Source organism: Microcaecilia unicolor, chromosome 14 (assembly GCF_901765095.1).
Source record: "Microcaecilia unicolor chromosome 14, aMicUni1.1, whole genome shotgun sequence".
NCBI classification, from domain to species: domain Eukaryota; kingdom Metazoa; phylum Chordata; class Amphibia; order Gymnophiona; family Siphonopidae; genus Microcaecilia; species Microcaecilia unicolor.
The window spans coordinates 30,887,589-30,907,639 of record NC_044044.1 but is presented as its reverse complement, the minus strand read 5'-3'; the positions used below and the strand labels follow the sequence as shown (position 1 = coordinate 30,907,639).

At 44.4% G+C, this 20,051-nt stretch overlaps 1 protein-coding gene across 1 annotated transcript in view; it reads right to left on the bottom strand.

Annotated features, from left to right (window-relative positions):
• LOC115458002 (myosin-7) overlaps positions 1–16,350 on the bottom strand; it is a 29,707-nt gene extending 13,357 nt beyond the window's left edge. Inside the window, exons 1-21 of the mRNA XM_030187746.1 lie at positions 16,304–16,350; positions 16,084–16,130; positions 14,854–15,062; positions 14,103–14,246; positions 13,720–13,876; positions 12,815–12,842; positions 12,571–12,679; positions 12,217–12,309; positions 12,028–12,091; positions 11,830–11,928; positions 5,175–5,278; positions 4,507–4,645; positions 3,780–3,898; positions 3,475–3,624; positions 3,023–3,193; positions 2,518–2,827; positions 1,681–1,751; positions 1,395–1,482; positions 749–866; positions 521–644; positions 129–265 (exon numbers count right to left, since the gene is read on the bottom strand). Of these exons, the coding sequence (XP_030043606.1) occupies positions 129–265; positions 521–644; positions 749–866; positions 1,395–1,482; positions 1,681–1,751; positions 2,518–2,827; positions 3,023–3,193; positions 3,475–3,624; positions 3,780–3,898; positions 4,507–4,645; positions 5,175–5,278; positions 11,830–11,928; positions 12,028–12,091; positions 12,217–12,309; positions 12,571–12,679; positions 12,815–12,842; positions 13,720–13,876; positions 14,103–14,246; positions 14,854–15,054 (2,426 nt within the window). The 5' untranslated portion in view covers positions 15,055–15,062; positions 16,084–16,130; positions 16,304–16,350. The remainder of the gene's footprint in view (positions 1–128; positions 266–520; positions 645–748; positions 867–1,394; positions 1,483–1,680; positions 1,752–2,517; positions 2,828–3,022; positions 3,194–3,474; positions 3,625–3,779; positions 3,899–4,506; positions 4,646–5,174; positions 5,279–11,829; positions 11,929–12,027; positions 12,092–12,216; positions 12,310–12,570; positions 12,680–12,814; positions 12,843–13,719; positions 13,877–14,102; positions 14,247–14,853; positions 15,063–16,083; positions 16,131–16,303) is intronic.
• Positions 16,351–20,051: the final 3,701 nt, after the last annotated feature.

The window sequence follows — 20,051 nt, the reverse complement described above, 5'->3', positions numbered from 1 at the left end:
AAAAATCTCCATTAACAATGAACCTTTGCCATGGTTTAATAAATAGGCTGAAGAATGCCTTGGCAAATAGTTCTTCCTCTTCTCCCACATCCTTGGCCGTACATAGAAGGATGCACCATGAGCGTCACCTGCGTTCCACAATCTTCTTAAATTCAATTCGGGAGAGGACACCCCGAGACTGTGCCTGGATCCGCGTAATGATGCGAGACAAGCGCTCATCTCTCATCTCCTCCAGTTGCCCCAGGAGACCAGCCTTGAAGAACACCTGCAGGGCACAGGGGACACAAGAAGATAATGGCTAGTCAATAGAAAAAAAAAGATCGATTTTAGGAAATGTCTACAGGGCAGAGAGAACATAAAGATGTCAATGATGGTCAACAGCAGAGGATGAAGAGAAGCCGTCATTGAAAAGAGAAAGCTTTATCTGAAAAATCTTCAGAGAGGGTCTTCCATTCAGGGAGCAATTCAAGAAGGATCCTGTGTGTATAAAGAGAAGGAGGCCTGTTTCCTTAAGACTCACCTTGGTGTGCCCAAATTTGTACTGATTATGATCAATATCCAAAGAGCCCAGGAGCTTCTCTGCCCCTTTCCTGCTGTCAATAAACTGTCCCTGAGGGATAGCTGCGGGGTTCAGAATTCGGTACCTGGGGAGAAAAGAATTCCAGTCATAGTTATCTACATCAACGACCATCCAGATGACCCTCTACACTAACCAGGCAAATCCCATTACAGTTGATCTGCAACTGACCTTTGACGGAAGTCCCCGTAGAGGATCCGGTTGGGGAATCCCTTCCTGCAGATGCGGATTCCCTCCAGGACACCGTTACAGCGCAGCTGGTGCATCACCAGGGGATTATCCATCATACCTGTTGTAGGCAGCAAATGGGAGAGAGAAAAGGGCGTCAGCGAGTGAAAGAGAGAGAATTCACTTCGTGTACCTGAGGCCACAGAGGGTTAAGTGACTTGCTCAAGATCACAAGGAGCACCAGTGGGATTTGAACCCTGGTTCTCAACTCACTCCTTTAACCATTAGGCTACTCCTCCCCTCCATTTCAACTATTCTAAATTGTGATGAAGCAAATGCGGGAGGGGGGGGGGAAAGAGAGGGCACCGCTGTGCAGATTTTCATACAGTCAATCCCTGCACAGGTATCACAGGTAAAGAATGAATACAGCACAGACAGTTGGAGAAGGTGCACCGCTGTGCACATTTTCACAAGGTCCCTGCACAGGTATCACATTTTATACATATAAAATATGAATACAGCACGGACAGCTGGAGAAGGGGTACTCAAAGAAAGAGGGTTTTTCATGTTCTGTATGTGGATCCCACAATGTCTTGGTGGCCTCAGATGGGAGACTGGGTGGTGCTTTGCACCTGCAGCTGTCAATCACCTGGAGACTTGGTCTCGTTGGGGATGATACAGCGTACAAAGTGAGGGTGAGTGGAGCGCAGGTTTGTCATCAGCTTGTTCAGATTCTCCTGCATTGAGAAAAAAAAGAAAGAAGAGACCGTGTAATTATTAACCCTTCAGTGTCCAATGTTCCCATCAATCTGTTGCCATATGGCTTATTACAGGAACATTGGACCTAAAGGGATAATTATTAATACCATGGAGGGGAGCCACAAAACCATGATGAAAAATAAATACAAGTCCTGATATGAAGGTTCTTGTCTTACCCTGTGCAGAGCAGACACTGTCTGGAAGGATGAACCCTTCTTCTTTGCTCCCTTCCCTTTGGTCACTTGTTCTACAACAGATACAGTTACAATTAGTTCATTTATAGTCCATCGTTTCCCATAAATATAGTTCACAGTGGATTACAATAAGATTCTAGAGCACAGTAGTCTAGGAGGTTACATAATTGAGATACAAAAGATACTTTAAACTTAAAACAATATAACATGCTAATAATTATAAAGAGAAACAGAAAGCAACTATGAATCAAATTATTTCTTTGTCACATAGATCTGAAACAGTAATGTCTTCAGACCTTTCTTAAAGATGGTATAACTGGTAATATTTCTACAATTATCTGGTAAAAATTCCCACAATTTTGCAGCTTGAAAAGCAAACAATTAAAAAGCTTCTATGAGGTGATGCCTTTGGGACTTGGGAGATCAAACAATGACAAATTCTGAAAATTATATAGATGGTTTGTTATTGTATAATGTACAAGATTGATCATACATAATAGAATTTGTCCAACGGTCAAAGGGACAAAGAAACAAGACTGAAAACTGCACTGAGCTGAGAAACACACAGGGCCCAGACCGCCACATAAAGGCAAAAGCCGAAACCCTTCTTAGTAAAGTTCCCACGGCTCATGCTTGTTTGAGTGGTGTATCTCTCATGATATGACTGATACATGTGAGGTGACTACTGTGGCTCTTGCCAAAAGATGGCAGCTGCTGCAGGCTGCTTAAAGAATGAGTGTGACAAAAGCCCCTGAGCAGACCAGCCCCTGCCTTGCGTAGATCACACAGATTTCCCCAAGCCTACAACTCCTGACGTACCTGAGTCGGCACTTGCATAGTTGGCAAAGAGAAGTGACAGAAGTTTGAGGGAGCTTTTTTGGTACAGCCCCACCACAGTCTCATTGAGGGGATCCTTGTTCTTCTGCAGCCACCCTAGGATGTTGTAGTCCACGGTACCCGCGTAGTGCATCAGTGCGAAGTGGGCCTCAGGCCGGCCCTTGATGTTGCGAGGTTTCTGGAAGTTGCTGGACTTGCCCAGGTGGTTATCATACAGCTTGGCCTTGAAGGTCATGTCCGTGGCCTTGGGGAACATACACTCTTCTTCCAGGATGGACATGATCCCCATGGGCTGAGAAAGAGGGAGAAGAAGAACCGCCACCCATCAACATTGGCAAGAGATTCAACAGACAGGAGATGTAAAAATGCAGCCTACATGAACTGTTTCATGGCTAACGGTAGTGAGAACGTAAGAGCTAAATTAAATCTGAGAGTATGCTGTGAGGGAGGAACGGGAAGTGGCCACTCTGACCCATGTCTTTCTTACCTTCTCTATGAGGTCAATGCAGGCCTGCAGGTCCATGCCGAAATCAATGAATTCCCACTCAATGCCCTCCTTCTTGTACTCCTCCTGCTCCAGCACGAACATGTGATGATTAAAGAACTGTTGCAGTTTCTCATTGGTGAAATTGATGCAGAGCTGTTCAAAGCTGTTGAACTGTTGGGGGGGGAGGGGTAGCGGGGAACAAAGGAAACAGGAACAGGAGAGAAAAAAAGGTCAACTGAGAGGAACTCCCACCAATCACCACCATCGTCTACAGCCACCACTCCTCTTTCATTTCCTACAGCTCCAGCTATGCTCAGTACTCTCCCACCATTCTCCATAATTCCCCACAGCCTGCACGCACCCACCCACCCACCATTATTACACCTTCCCTCCACCCCACAACCAGAGATTCTCCACCATATCTTCAGAGCTAGGAGAAGAGGGCCTCTTACGTCGAAAATTTCAAAGCCTGCAATGTCCAGCACCCCGATGAAGTACTGGCGTGGCTGCTTGGTTTCCAGTGTGCTATTAATCCTCACTACCATCCAGAGGAACATTTTCTCATACACAGATTTGCCGAGAGCTCCACAGGAGTAGTACACCTGAGGGGTTGAAATGGAAAAGAAAATGAAAATAAAAATTAGACAAGGAGGACAGAGAAGAAAGGAGAGACAGATGGAGGAACAATGACCAGGGTGATTGCTTTGATGTGTTAGAGGGGTACTCGCTAGATCCGCGGCTCCTATGCCAGGCTTACCTGCTGGACATTCTGCCCCTTGGTGACCCACTCGTTGCCCACCTTGACCCTGGGGTGGCACAGGCCCTTCAGGAGGTCAGCTGAGTTCAGACCCATCAGGTAAGCTGCTTTATCAGCATCTGAAAGCAGGAAGCACATGGTGTGAGTCCCTGAGGATGCAGGTGGTAAACCGTCTCGAATAGCATCTCCAAAGATGCCAAGTTACCCAGTTCCAGAAGGGATACTTTTTGGCCAGTCCTAAGAAGAAGGGCAACCTTCAAAAGCTAATCAAGAAATGTATTAAGTTATGTCCAATAAAAAAGGTATCATCTTATTTTCTTTTCATGTTTTATTTTGTTTGATTTCTATTGATAACCTTTAAGAGTGGACTAACATGGCTACCACACCTCTAAACTTACACCCTAAAGCAGTGTGGGATTTATAGTCCATGATTCTACCCATTGAAATCAATGTGTCAGGTCCCATAATGCATTATGGAGGGGTGTCAGAAAGCCGGGACTGTCTAAAATCTCCGTCTTGGAACCGGGTAACTTGGCAGATCTGCACCTGTTCGGGGAGGTGGTATGTAAGTTAAATAAATAAATATTTGTAAACCAGAGCTGTATAGAAACGTACTGTCCTGCCATCTCATACAATATTGTAGCCAACGTTTTACACAGACGAGTTCCTCATTAAAAAAACGGACCCCCTTAGACACAAAAGAGACAAACCAATGAGTTGGACCCACCTTCAGTGCCATCGGGCTCGGCTTGTTCTTCTCTCTGTTTCTGCTTAAACTTCATGTTCCCAAAATGCATGATGGCGCCTGTTAGCTTGTATATGGAGTTTTTCTCCTCCTGAGTAAAGCCCAAGACGTCAAAGGCGCTCTGTAGAGGTGCGAGAGACAAACAATAACTCTTAAACATCACCAGAATCTTTATTTCTCTCCTGTACATTACAACTCTTTCGTTTTTGTCACTTGATATCTTGCATACACAAACTGTCATGCCAATAAAGTTTCTTGAATCTGAATCAAGAGGGTCAAAGACAGAATGAGGGAGAGAAAAGTGGATCAGAAAATAGAGAGAAGGGGTCTGCCTGGTCTTCCAGAGGCACTGAGTCCACCTCCTCACTGTCATTTCCAGAGCTGCCAAAGGGGTCAACCTCCCGAGTGGGAAATTTAGGGCCTGCCCCTAGCTCCACCTAGAATTGCTCACAGCTCCACCCAGAACCGCTCACAGCTCCGCCCAGAACCGCCCACGGCTGCCCTGGCACAGCCTCCCTTTCCAGCAACAGTGGGAAGGCATTTCCTGCTGTCCCTGGAAATAGAGCTGTTCAGCGGGAGATCCCAGCATCTCAAAGCGGGAGACTTGGCAGGTCTGCATTTCCCTTTTCCCACTTCCCACACACACTTACATCTGTAGCGAGCAGCTCTTCTGCATCATCTATGGAGGCCACGGTAGTCTCTCCTTGGGAGATGTACGCATAGTCATAGGGATTGTTTGTGATCAGCATCATGTCTAGGAAGGAAAAGATTATCCATATGGGAAAGAGACAGAATAAGAGAGCGAGGAAGAAATTCCAATGGGTTCAGAGGCAGAGACCAGAAAAGAGATTATCGATAGACTAAAAAAACTGGATGACAGAAAGAGAGGGTTGGGCGAGGAACAGAGCATATGGCAAATATTAGGGAACGGGGAAAAGTTCAAAGAAGCATTACTCTTGCACTATTAAAGGGGAAAGGGAAATGGGACTTGATATACCGCCTTTCTGAGGTTTTTTGCAACTACATTCAAAGCGGTTTACATATATTCAGGTACTTATTTTGTACCAGGGGCAATGGAGGGTTAAGTGACTTGCCCAGAGTCACAAGGAGCCGCAGTGGGAAATGAACCCAGTTCCCCAGGATCAGAGTCCACAGCACTAACCACTAGGCTACGCCTCCACTCATTCCACCAATAAGAGCCAACCTCATCAGTGATGTCACAATGGCTTGATTGCCCAATACAGTTCCCCAGGATCAAAGTCCACTGCACTAACCACTAGGCTACTCCTTCACTCATTCCACCAATAAGAGCCAACCTCATCAGTGATGTCACAATGGCTTGATTGCCCAATACAGTTCCCCAGGATCAAAGTCCACTGCACTAACCACTAGGCTACTCCTCCACTCATTCCACCAATAAGAGCCAACCTCATCAGTGATGTCACAATGGCTTGATTGCCCAATACAGTTCCCCAGGATCAAAGTCCACTGCACTAACCACTAGGCTACTCCTCCAGGTTTGTGGCCAGCACACCAATTAAAACCAAATAATAAGTCCTATCTTAGCTCCTAGCATAAATAATCTGGAGTTTTCCATGGACAGGATCTTCTAGCCACACCCCTTGAATATACGCCACGATGACGTGCGTGACCCGGCCATCCAATAGCAACGCTTTAAAAAGAAAGCAAAGAATTAGCGGATTCCCGCCCATACATATGGTATAAATACCCTTGACAGCTCAGACCAGTCAGTTTTATTTTTTCCGCGATTGACAGCGACCCGGTTTTTACTATTTACTCAGTTAGTCAGTCAATTAATTTAAATTTATCACGTTATGTCTCAAAAGAAAACGGGGTTTAAGGCTTGCGCTACATGCCCCCGTAAATTATCTCTCACAGATACACATTTTAGATGTTTGAGGTGTTTAGGTGAACATCACGATACCAAGTCCTGTTTTGCTTGTAAAAATATGTCTCAGAAATCTTTGGACATTAGGGCGTTTAAATTACAACAGTATCTAACAGCGTCTCAGTCTGAAACTCGATCGGTCAGCTCCTCTGACAAAGCTTCACCACATATGGCGGCCACAACAGCAGCAGCTTCAACGCTTCAGGATGTGGCCATTCTCCCTGCTCTCCCCCTTGCCTTAGTGCCCGGGGATCAGGAGGCGTCCATTCCTGCTCTCCCCCTTGCCTCAGTGCCCGGGGATCAGGTTGTTTCAATACAAAATGGACAGCAGACTTCGAGGAGAGAAGTCACTGACATCGAGGTCAGTTCTCGAGATCGACGTCGGCATCATAGATCTTCGAGATCAGCTGATGCTCGACGTCGTCATGACAACCCTCGATGTCGTAAAAGGTCAGCCAGCTCGACTTCGAGCAATGGATCCATGATCGATGCCAGGCAGGTTAGTGCACGGCACCATCGACATTCCTCAAGATATGAGTGTTTTCCTCGAGGCAGAAGCACTGTCCAATCCAGTTCTTCTTCTTCTTCATCTGCTACTCCTCAGAAAAAGCGATGCAGAAGGCAGGCTCGATCACCCTCCCGCTCTGTTAGATGCAGGGGATCGACTCGGTCTATTTCTCATGCCTCCTCTAGAGGGCGTTCTTCCACTTCTTCCACTACACAATTGAAAATAGTGGATTTGCTAACGAAGTTGTTAGAAAACCAGCAAAAAATACAGCAGCCTGCAGTTCATTCTGACTCAATTTCTCTACCTCATTCACCTCAGAGACAGCAATTATGTGCCTTTTCTCCTTCACCTTTGGTGCAAGACGAATTGTCAGTGAAGTCATTAGTAAATTCACCACCTCCTTCAGTGGATTCTTCGCATCATTCACACAAGACTACCACAGGACAAGATTTACCTGTGCTTCCACCTATTCCTTCCACGTCTCAGGAAGAGACTCTTCCTGTTCAAGATGAGTCTTATACAAAATTTTTACACAAATTAGTGACTACTTTGCATATACCCCTTACATCTCAAGGGGAGATTTCTGAAGGTAAAAGATCTGTCACTAAATATTTAAATTTAGTCAAGCAATCAATAGCCTTGCCTATACCGCAGGTGCTTCAAGATCATCAAAAATTAGTTTGGTCCACACCTTATTCAATTAGACCTACACAAAGGTCGTTAGATAATAAATATAAGGTTCAGGATTCTCTGGGTCATGAAAAGTTGCAACTTCCTCATGCATCTTTGGTAGTCAAATCAGCCATGAGATGAAGTAAGTTACAGAAAGATATCACCAACCATCCACCACCAAAAGATTTGAAATTTATGGACATTCTAGCTCGGAAAACTTTTCAGTCTTCCATGTTGTCAGCACGTATTGCGATTCACATGTTCCATCAGATTGAATACCTTTATACCATCATGGAAGACTTATCTAAATTACAATCATTGATTCAGCAACAGAACATGCCACTTTTTCAGCAAATTCTGCTGAATTTAGAAGACAGTTCTAAACAAATGATCCGAACTATTCATGATCAGTTTGACACTTCGGTCAGAACTGCGGCTACTTCTATTGCATCCAGACGTTTGTCATGGCTAAGAGCGTCGGCATTAGGAGAAGATGTTCATGACAAGGTAGCTGATGCTCCTTGTCTTGGGGATTCTTTGTTTGGAGATAAAGTAAAACAGTTAATTGAGGGTCTTAAAGAGGACTGTACAACGTTAGATACGTTAGAGCAGGATAAACAACAGCCTTCAAAATCAAACTATAAACGCTTGCCTTATTTTAATACTAAGAATAGATTTTTTCAAAGGAAATCTTTTCCTCCTCAACGGTCAACTTCTCATTTTAAATCTCAGTATCACCGATACAATTTTCATCCTAGACCGGTTAGAGAAAGGCGTTCTCAGAAGCCTATTCAACCACATCAGACGCAAAAGCTTACACCATCTTTTTGACCCTTCCCAGACCCAACATCCGGTGGGGGGCAGGATTCAACATTTTTTCCCTGCTTGGAGATCAATAACAACAGACAAGTGGATTCTGGAGATTGTTCAACATGGTTATTCTCTGGTATTTTCACAAACCCCACCTTTTCGATCATCTACACATCTCCATGTCCCCAGTTCTCAACTGTTTCAATTACGTCAAGAAGTATGCAGACTTCTTCAACTCAATGCTATAGAGATTGTACCTGCTCACGACATAAACAAGGGCTTTTACTCCCGATTTTTTCTCATTCCCAAAAAAGATGGAGGTCAAAGAGCGATACTAGATCTCCGGCATCTCACCAAGTTTCTCCCAAAACAACGATTTCGAATGACATCGTTACAAGTCATTCTCCCTCTATTGAATCAGGGAGCATGGTTTTCAGCCATAGACCTACAGGATGCTTACCTACATATTCCTGTTCATCCCTCTTCAAGACGATTTCTTCGGTTTGTCTGTCAAGGGCAACATTACCAGTACAAAGTTCTGCCCTTTGGTCTAACATCAGCTCCAAGGGTGTTCTCGAAGTGTGTCATAGCACCAGTGGCTCAATTACATCGACAAGGAATTGTCCTTTTCCCATATCTCGACGATTGGCTGATTGTAGCACAGTCTTCTCAGCAGAATCTTCAAGATTTACAAACTACCATTGTGCTTCTCGAAAAGTTAGGTTTAGTGATCAATTACAAAAAATCACATTTGATCCCAACACAAAGATTGACTTTCATCGGAGCGGATCTGGTGTCATACGAGTCTCTAGCGAAGTTACCGCTCCTTCGAGCTCAATTGCTTATCCAATTAGTTCACTATCTTCAATCACTGAAAATCATAACAGCTCGGGTTCTTCTCATTCTGTTAGGTCATATGGCATCAACAGTTGCAGTACTTCCACTAGCACGTCTGCACATGAGACCTTTACAGTGGTATTTAAAGAACAGGTGGATTCAGTATCAAGATCCACTTACTTCAAGGATTCTTCTATCCTCCCGAATCAAACGTCAGCTCTCTTGGTGGACACATCAACACAATCTCTTGGTAGGAGCGCCTTTCCAGTCACCTCTTCCAACAAAAGTTCTTACCACAGACGCATCCAAAGTGGGATGGGGAGCGCATATCGACCACTTCTCGACACAAGGCTGCTGGACCACTCAAGAGAAGAGTTATTCCATCAATCTTCTAGAATTGAGGGCGGTCAGATTAGCTATTCAAACTTTTCACCATCTTCTTCGATCCCAAGTGATACAAGTTCGTATAGACAATCAAGTAGCAATGTTTTACATCAACAAGCAAGGAGGTATGGGTTCTCTTCATCTATGTCAAGAAGCTGTCACACTCTGGAACCTAGTTCTCTCCCTCAATTCGGTGATTCAAGCAATTTATCTACCAGGTCGGGAGAATCAGATTGCAGATGTGTTAAGCAGGAGTCTTCAACCTCACGAATGGTCACTGAAGACCATAATTATTCACGATCTGTTCCAGATGTGGGGCTGGCCTCTAGTAGATCTTTTTGCCTCCCCACAGAACAACAAATGTCAGAGATTTTGTTCAAGGTGGCCTGCAAAGAACAGAATAGCAGAGGACGCATTTGCTATCTGTTGGACAAATTCTCTGTTTTATGCATTCCCTCCAATCCCTCTTATTCCAAGAGTGTTGCAGAAAGTTCTCCAAGACAAATCATCACTCATTCTAATAGCGCCGTATTGGCCGAGACAGGTGTGGTTTCCTGTGCTAACCCAGTTAACTATCCGACCACCACAATTTCTGCCTCTAGTTCCAGACCTTCTTTCACAGAACAATGGTCAGCTTCTACACCCAAATCTCAACCACCTCCAGCTCACTGCGTGGTATCTTCAAATCAATCATTAGTTTTTTCTCAACCAGTTCTTGCAGTCTTGTTGGCTTCCAGGAAGCACTCGACTCGAATGGTTTATGCCTCAAAATGGAGAAGATTTTGTCATTGGTGTACAGCACATCAACTTGACCCAGTGTCCTGTTCAATTTCTTCCTTATTGGAATATTTCCTTTCTTTATCTAATTCACAACTAGCTGCATCTTCAGTAAAGGTACATGTTGCGGCGATTTCTGTTTTTCATGATTCAATTGATGGTTGCACTGTCATGTCACATCCCATCACTAAACGATTTTTGAAAGGGTTATTTAACCTTAAACCTCCGATTCAATTACCTCCAGTAGTTTGGGATTTGAATTTAGTTTTAGAAAAACTTATGGAACCTCCTTTTGAACCTCTTCAAGAAACAACCCTTCAATATCTTACTTGGAAAACCCTGTTTCTTATAGCTATTACTTCAGCTCGAAGAATTGGGGAATTACATGCACTGGTATATTACAGTCCTTATACTCAAGTATTACATGATAAAGCGATACTACGTCCTCATCCGAAGTTTCTGCCAAAGGTAGTTTCTTCTTTTCATATAAATCAATCTATTGTTTTACCAGTGTTTTTTCCTCCTCCACATCAATCTGTTCAACACAGTAGGTTGCACACATTGGATTGTACCAGAGCATTATCCATTTATTTGCAACGTACATCAAATAGTCATAGACCTTCACAGCTTTTTTTATCATACAATAGTAAGGCTCAACAGCCAATATCAAAACGAACTTTATCATCATATGTGACTCAGTGTATAAATTTTTGTTATAAACAGCATTCATCACATCCTCATGTTACTGCTCATAAATTACGTTCAATGGCGGCCTCTACTGCATTTCTACATAGAGCACCTCTTATTGATATCTGTAAAGCAGCTACCTGGTCCTCTCTGCATACGTTTTCAAAGCATTACTGTTTGGATGCAGCTTCACGGGCAGATTCATTGTTTGGACTGTCAATACTGCGGGAGGCTATGTAACCGACAACTGTCCTCCTCCTCCTATCACAGGTAACAGATCTCCAACATGGGATTTACTTTATACTTCATGTTAATGATTGCATGTTTTGGTTACCTGTGTTGGCTTGGGAGTCTTCAAGGGGTGTGGCTAGAAGATCCTGTCCATGGAAAAATCTTAGTTTCTTACCTGTAACGGTAGTTTTCCGTGGACAAAGGATCTTCTAGCCACACCATCCCTCCCTACCCTCCCTGGTTGTCGTAGCTATATTATTAAACTGACTGGTCTGAGCTGTCAAGGGTATTTATACCATATGTATGGGCGGGAATCCGCTAATTCTTTGCTTTCTTTTTAAAGCGTTGCTATTGGATGGCCGGGTCACGCACGTCATCGTGGCGTATATTCAAGGGGTGTGGCTAGAAGATCCTTTGTCCACGGAAAACTACCGTTACAGGTAAGAAACTAAGATTTTCTGTTGCTGCATAGATAGGAAAGGATGCTTACCCAGCAACTCAGGCTTCTTGTTAGAGAGGATCTGGTAGTAGATGTGATAATTCCTTTCTGATTTTAATTGGAAAATGCAACGAGATTTCTCCAGCAGATCTAAGAGAAGAGACAAGAAGAGGAAAATGTGAGAAAAAAAAAACAGACAAATGTTTACATTTCTTTAGAAATGAGAAATATTTCATTGCGTTCACTCACAGGTCTCGATATCAGCAGATGCCAACTTTCCAGTGGCCCCAAAGTGAATTCTGATAAATTTACCCTGAAGTGAGAGAAATTGAGAAGGGAAGGGAAACAAATTAGAATTTAATATACCACTACTGCAGATAACAGTGGCATCCCTTCTCTCTTGCACCTCAGATATGAAGAAACTTTCAGAGAACTCACAAATCTAGAGGAATTGTCATTTCGGACAGTCTTTGCATTTCCGAACGCCTCCAGTGCAGGGTTGGCCTGAATGATTTGATCCTCCAGTGTTCCCTAATGAGGACAACAAAACAAAGATGATGTCACAGTTAGAGAGAAAGGAAGGAAGAGAGAACTAAGGATAAAGAGAACAGGGGGGAAAAAAAAAGAAAGAATTATAAAAGATGAGAGACAGAAAGAGAGAAAACAAGGTAAAGGGGACAGAGATAGGGGAGATGAAAAACAAGAGGGAAAGACAGGGGCAAAAAAAGGAGAGAGGCAAAGAGGAATATGAATGAGAAGGGGAGAAAGAAGATTCAGAAAATAATCTATCACCTTGCCTGTTGGTCCAGTGTCCTTTTTGCGATCGCCGATGGCGGCGATTACTGCGAAGTACTGGATGACACGTTTCGTGTTCACCGTCTTCCCAGCTCCAGATTCTCCGCTGGGATTGAGGAACAGAGGAAAGAAAGAAAGAAAGAAAGAAAGAAAGAAAGAAAGAAAGAAAGAAAGAAAGAACCTCTGATTAGAAAGTGCATAACTGTGAGAGCAGGGAATTAAGTAAAAGAAAATTCCTTACGTGATCAGGATGGACTGGTTCTCTCTGTCTGTGGGAGAGAAAAAAAGAGGAACTCCATTAGGAATAACCAGGGGATAGCAAAACACCGCACAGCACCTGCTGAGCAAAGGGCAGTAGGCAGAGGAAGTTCAGTTCTAACAACCCAGCTGAAACTGCCCTGTGCTTCCCAGTTGAAAGCATATGCTGGCTTCCACAAGGTACCCTACTTTCTGTGCAGTGGGGAAAAAAGGCATTCCTGTGGGTGTAATTAAATTGGGGAGTGAATCAGCACCCACGCATTTGATCTTAAAATGTGCATGTACTATTTTGCCCTGTGAGACCACGATACAGCAGATTCAGAAAATTTCACCAGGTGTATTTTGCCAGTTTCCAAAGGGGACATAACTAGATAAATACGTCTGTGTAAATTGCAAATCAGGCGGGGTACTCAGAATGTCTCCCACATTGCTAGGAGAGTGGGTGTAAGTAAGAGACCACCCTATAAAGGGGTTTGTGCAAAGGAAGACAAAGTGTGTTAGAGGGAAAAGGAGTGAGAGACAGTGGATGTTATCTCTCAGCATGTATAGGTAGCATGTGTTGAAGGACGAGAGGGTGAGGCAGTTCGATGACCTGGGTACGTGCAGTGTCATGGTATGGTGGAGGGAAAGGGAATGGGAGATTGTCCCTTACCTGTTAGCATGTGCTGACTCAATGTATGTTTGTGTGTTCATGAAATGAGAGACAATCCTTTACCTGTTAGCATGTACTGGCCAGGTGTACTAGGGTAGGAGGGAATGATAGATGGTCCCTTACCTGTTAGTATGTGCTGGCCTGCTGTGTGATATTTGTGTTCATGGAATGAGAGACAATCCCGCATATAATGGCGAGGTGTACTGGGGGAAAGGAAATGAGACACGGTCCCTTACCTGTTAGCATGTACTGGTATGCATTGTCAGAGATGGAGAAGATGTGGGGAGGGGCTTCACTCCTCTTTTTGCCTCTGTAAGCAGCGACTACCTCTGGTTTGTACACAGGCAGCATCTTGTAGGGGTTGACGGTCACGCAGAAAAGTCCCGAGTAAGTCTGTGGAAGGGATGGAGAGATACAGACAGAGTTCAGCTTTGTGTGGGATGGGGATGATGTTTGGGGAAAGGGTGCCATTAGCACTACATAGCCTGCTCCTCTGTTCGTAACTGTGTGCTGTTGCTGGCCCTGGTGCATCAATGGCACCGTGGCAGCAGAGGAGTGGCATGGCATACAGATTTCAGATCAGACACGGAGCAATCGTGTGGTGCGGAAAAACACTTACATAGATCATCCAGGCTGCGTAACGCTCTTTGAGGTTATACAGCACAGCTGGCTCGTTCAGGAAGGTCAGCATGGCCATATCCTCAATCTTGTCGAATTTCGGAGGATTCTGCTGCATGACCTGGCTCTCCTTCACTGTCACCGTCTGCAAGAAGCAGAGAGGAAGCATGGTAAGGCACTTTCACTCAGCAGGAGCTGAGACTGTGGAAAATGCAGCTGCTCCAGTTAGAACCAGCAGGGCCCAGGACAATTTCCAATGTGCATGCAGGCCAACTGTCATTTACATACGTATATACAAAGTCCGTGCCATGACATTTCACTAATTCACAGGCTATCCTAGAAGCCGTCTTTGTTCTGCTGCAGCACTGCTCCCACCCAAACAGATTGTGTGTGGGTATGGATATGTGCATGTGTGTGTTTTGTGTTTATGTGTGTTTCCATCTCTGTATGTATATGTATGTTTGCATGTGTATGTGTGTGCTTTTGCATGTGTTTATATGTGTGTTTGCATGTGTGTGTCTGTCTGTTTGCATGCATATGTGTGTGTTTGTAATTACGTGTGCACGTTTTCACACGTTTGTATGCATGTGTGTTTTTGTGTTCATATGTGTGTTTGTAGGTATTTTTTCACCTCCTGTGTTTCTTTGTAAGAGGAACTAGAATAGAACAATAGCCAAATCTCAGGCTTGCTTCAGGGGCTGCTACTATCCTGATCAGGAATGGGTGGGGGCTGAGACATGTCGTCCCTTTACCTTTTTGGTCTCTGTTTCGGCAGTAACTTTGTCCCCCTCCCGGCTGACAACCTTGGCTTTGATATACTCCATCTTGTCGTCAGGTACAAAGACATCTTTCTTCAAGTCAAAGGGCCGAGTCTGCGCCTCCAGCCGCTCCTTGTCTGACTTGCGCAGGAAGGAAGCGGCTTCGCCGAACTCGGACATCTCTGCATCTCCCATGGCTGCACCTGACGAGAGGGAGAGAGAGGGAGAGAAAAAAAAGCATGTTTATTAGCCTATAATAGTTGAACCAGTCTTTGTTGTGAAGTGTTTTTATTATTTTATGACATGTATTTTTATTGATATTGTGATTTATATTTTTGTACTTTTTTTATTATTATCAATGTATTATTGTAAACCACTTAAAAGTTTTATGATAGGCGAGTTATAAATGTATCAGAATGAAAAATGTTAGCGAAAGAAGATGGATGCACCAAGTCATGACGCCACTCAACTTCCTCCTATGCTGACGGTGTGCTCGTACGTGCGCACACTGCCAGAGGACATACTGACACAAACACACACCAGCATCTATCCTGTACTGCCACAAAAAAGCAGACGTGTCCTCCCCACTACTGTTGCCCCTCAGTTAGAACATGCCATGATGGACTATCCCCAAACCTCACACCCCAGATCCTGGATTTAAAGAAAACCTTCTCAGTAATCAGGTTTACCTGGGTAAAAAACTTTTCTGAAACGCTCTCCCTCTCTGCCTACTTGTTAGCTGGCCTGTAAGAATACACTCTTAGGAGGAATTTTAGAGTACTCCACATTAATTTTTGAAAGAGAAGTTACCCAGGTAAAAGCGTCTGCACATTTTGAGGGTAATTCGAAGGAAGGGCTTATTTGTAGGTTCCAATAATGCACCTAATTTTTTTGCATTGACAGCGTTCTTTGAACAGAAATACACTGCCTATATTAGAGGCACTGTACCCCGCTTTTTTGGTTATACATAACATCTCTGAGAAAGATACAAACAGGATTTTCTGACCCCTGAGGCAGGCACTTGAGCGCCAAAAAACGGCCCATGTCGGGTCAATCTTTCAATAAAGGAGGACATTTATTTTCTCAATCCTGAAAGCCCAGTGTTGCTCTTTTCTTCTTTCTGTATTATTTTGTATGCTGTTTTGCCCTCTCTTTTGTGCCTGATCTCTGCAGACAGATTATTAAAGGGACATGGGGGCAAGCACTGACTCCGCCGCTGCTCACCTTCGTTTGTGGGATGTTAGGCAGAAGGAAGACTTTACTGTTAGCTCCTGAAAGAATAAAAAACAGACATTATTGAAAGCACAGTGCAAGCCATTCCATTCACTTCTCTAAAATATTGCTTCATGCTTTTGGGGGCTGAAAATTATCCTACAATTCCTCTTGCCTGATCTCTCTCGCAATGTCAAACACATAATACCCATGCACAGGTGCACAGTCCTACCTGACAGCAACACAGCTACAGACAGAAAGGGGAGAATGTGCAAAGCTGCCAGTGGCCTGGTCATTTATACCTGTCCATCTCCTCTATCCACCCCCTTAAGTCTCCTTCCAGATCTGGAATCCTTCCCCCCCCTCCCCCTAAGTTGGAGAACAATAGTATCTGAGCGTCATTGTTCAGGCATGGCGCTGACAGATGGCAGGTTCAGGGAGCAGTGGCTTCCAAAATATTTCAACTATCTGTGTCTGGGGAGGCCAGGCGTTCCACAGCTGATGGGGAGTGTCAGGAAAGTCAGAGGGAAAAGGAGGATCATGGATTTTGGGGTGGGGGTCATTTGTAAAGTTTTTTTACATAATAAGGAGCGCTGAAAATTATCCTCCCTCAATGCAGCTAAAGTGAAACATTGGGTGTTTGGGGGGTGGGGGATATGTTTACTTCCAATGAAAATAGATCTGGGAAGGGGGGAAGGGGCAAGGGCGTGGCAGTTGGCCATATGCAATGATTTCAGTTTGAAATCCCCATAGGTGGTCTAAAGCAGCAGGCCATTGCATTTTCAAAGGGAAACTCCACCTCGGGATTTCAAGATTGCTTCCCAAGTGACAGATTTGGGCAGGAAGAGAGAGTCACAGACACCACTGGAATAATAGGGAGGTTAAAGGGGTGCACTGGCAGAACTGTGGGGGCAGCGGTTTAGTACTGAAGTATTAGGGAGTGTTGCAGGGCGAGATTAAGGTGCGTTGCCAGAGCTGCGGGAATCGGCACTCAAGATCTGCACCTCTGTGCACTGTCATCAGCCCCATTATTTTCAAGGGGGTCAATTTACTAACAGGCATTATTTTCTGTGTTCCTCCTTTATCCCTATTAATGTGCACTTGGTTGAAGAATTTCTTATTTGAGTACTTTTGCATTTAAAGTGTATGAAATTTTAATTTACTAATTTTTCACTAAAAGATATGTAGTATCTCAAAATAGCTATGTCACAGGTTCTTACTAAGTTAGTGTCTGAGGAATTCGAAGTGTGTCCGTGTGAAAACTGGGATTTGAACCCTGGGCTCCTTGGATTTCAACCTGATTCTTTAACCACTAGCACCCAGAGTCTATATAGGCCAACTAAATTTGGGCGTGGTTCCCAGATCTGCAGGAAATCTAATTAATTGCTAATTGGCACTCATTTGGGTTTACACACAGATTTGCCCTGTGCTCTATTCCTGTGTTTCCTAAGTTGGTCCTGAAGTACTCCTCCTTGCCAGTCAGGTTTTTAGGATATCCACAATGAATATGCATGAGATTGATCTGCATATACTTCCTCTTTCTTTTTGATCTGCATACAGATCTCTTTCATGCATATTCATTGTGGATATCCTAAAAACCTGACTGGCAAAGGGGTACTTCAGGACCGACTTGAGAAATACTGCTCTAGTCCATAAAAAGTGCATCTAAATTTTATAGAATGAAACCAAAAGGGGGCGTGGCCATGGGAGGGTGTTCCCAGAAATTAGCTGCGATGTTATAGAATAGGGTAATTTACGCTCCCAACTGCCGTTAGTTGCATGCCAGCATGTACACCACGTTTCAGCAAGCGTAGGTGCAGCGTCCAAAGTTAGATTCATGCTATACCAATAGTGTAACAAGGGCAGGGCCAGGTGGTGAGGGCAGTCCACCCTGGATTCAGAAAGCAAGGGGGTGCATGGAGCAGTCATGCAGTTGTCGGCTCCGCCAGTCCCCTGCCCCCTCTGATATTACTTCCTGTTCTGGGGCAGGGGACCGGCACAGCCAACAGCTGCATGACTGCTCCATGTATCTCCTTGCTAGGAGGAAGGGTGGTAGGGTGATGCGCTTTGGGGGGGGGAGGGAAGGTGACGAGCCTTGGGGTGGGGTGTGACGTGCCTCGGGGAGACGCAGCGGGCGACCCACCCTGGGTGGAAAGCAAGCTAGGTATGCCACTGCGCTGAACTAGTATTTTATAAAGCATGCTCTACTAGTTTAGCAAGGGTCTTGCCGGCGCCTAGTTCAGAATTACTCCCTAGGTGTATGTGTGTGGTGGTGATGGTGGGTACGGGTGAGGGACCGACTACTGGAACAGACGAGGGTTCCACAGATGTAGAACTGAGTACACTATGTGGGGATCTCTACTGGATTGAGCAGGCAGTGCTGCTGAGCAAAAGTGAGCTGCATCATTAAAGCTATGTATGTGTTGGCGGCAAAACCCAGTTAGAGGTACTGCCTAACATCCCTCGCCTTGCTCCCAAGTCTATAGCTCTCTTCCTGCACCATAATGTAGTAAATTTAAAACGAATCAGAGAAAAATTTTCTTCACTCAACGTGTAATTAAACTCTGGAATTCGTTGCCAGAGAATGTGGTAAAGGCGGTTAGCTTAGCGGAGTTAAAAAAAAAGGTTTGGGCGGCTTCCTAAAGGAAAAGTCCATAGACTGTTTTTAATTGGCGGGGAAAATTCACTATTTCTGGGATAAGCAGTATAAAATGTTTTGTACATTTTTGGGATCTCGCCAGGCATTTGTGACCTGGATTGGCCACTGTTGGAAACAGGATGCTGGGCTCGATGGACCTTTGGTCTTGCCAAGTATGGCAATACTTACGTACTTATGTATAAAGCACCAGAGAACATATGAATTATCTCTAAAAAGCCATTACCAGCATCCCACGGTAACATGCCTGAGACCTTCTTACAGAAATAAGAGAAACTGTTACACCCTGGCAACGAAGGGCTCCATTTCTCTGGTTTATAATTCAATCGAAAGGATGCCGAGAAAAGCCTTTCTATAAATAAAAAGGTTTGTATGTTTTTGTCTTATAGCAGTGTCTCCAGCAGCACTATATAAGGAAAGCTGGGCGGTGTGAAGGAAGGTCACCTCTCTCTCTCTGGCTTTTATTGTCTCCCTCTGACCACATCAGAAGCTGTATCAGGTATCAGAGTCCCTTACTGACCTGCACAGGATCTGTACTGAGAGAAACTAAAAATACCACACAAAGCACTGCCAGAGATGGGGAGGGAGCTTTGTTCTTTATGTCTTTGAATTGTGTTAATGTATATATTTACACTGTGTTTTTGATGTGTCGTATTTAAACACTGTACATAAAATTCATCGTTATACATGCTGGAAACTGCTCTGGGCAGTCCAACGGGTCTGAAAAGGTGGAGGATTAAAGTGTAAACATAACAAGACGCTTGGGAAGTACCAAAGCAGTAAATAGTCTAAGGGCGGGAACCCCAAAAACCAGAAGTCAGAACTGCTGCACCAAAACTCGCATCCTCTCTGGCCTGCACATCAATTCTATAATGCTTCACAAAAGAATGCAGAGAAGACCAGACAGCCACTCTGCAAATATCTTGAGCAGGAATCAAACTACTTTCAGTCCTGGAGGAGCCACCCCCCCCCCCCCCCCGAGTAGAATGCACCTTAAGTACCGAATGCACCTCACGCCCCTTGAGCAAGTTTGCCGAAGAAACTGCCTCTTTCAACCATCTCGATAACGTTGCTTTAGAAACTGCAACACCCTTCTTAGGTCCCCCATACAACACAAATAACCTATCAGAGGCCCGAAACACTTGAGTCCTTGTCAAGTAAGAACGCAAAGCTCGATGAAATTTAGCTAACCGGCATTGAGTCGAACCTTCTGCCCAAAACCTGATTCACATGAAAAGAGGAAACCACCTTAGGCAAAAAGGATGGAGGGTTTTAGGGACACCTTTTCCTTAGAAAAAAAGGGGGGGAAAAAGGAGCATGACAA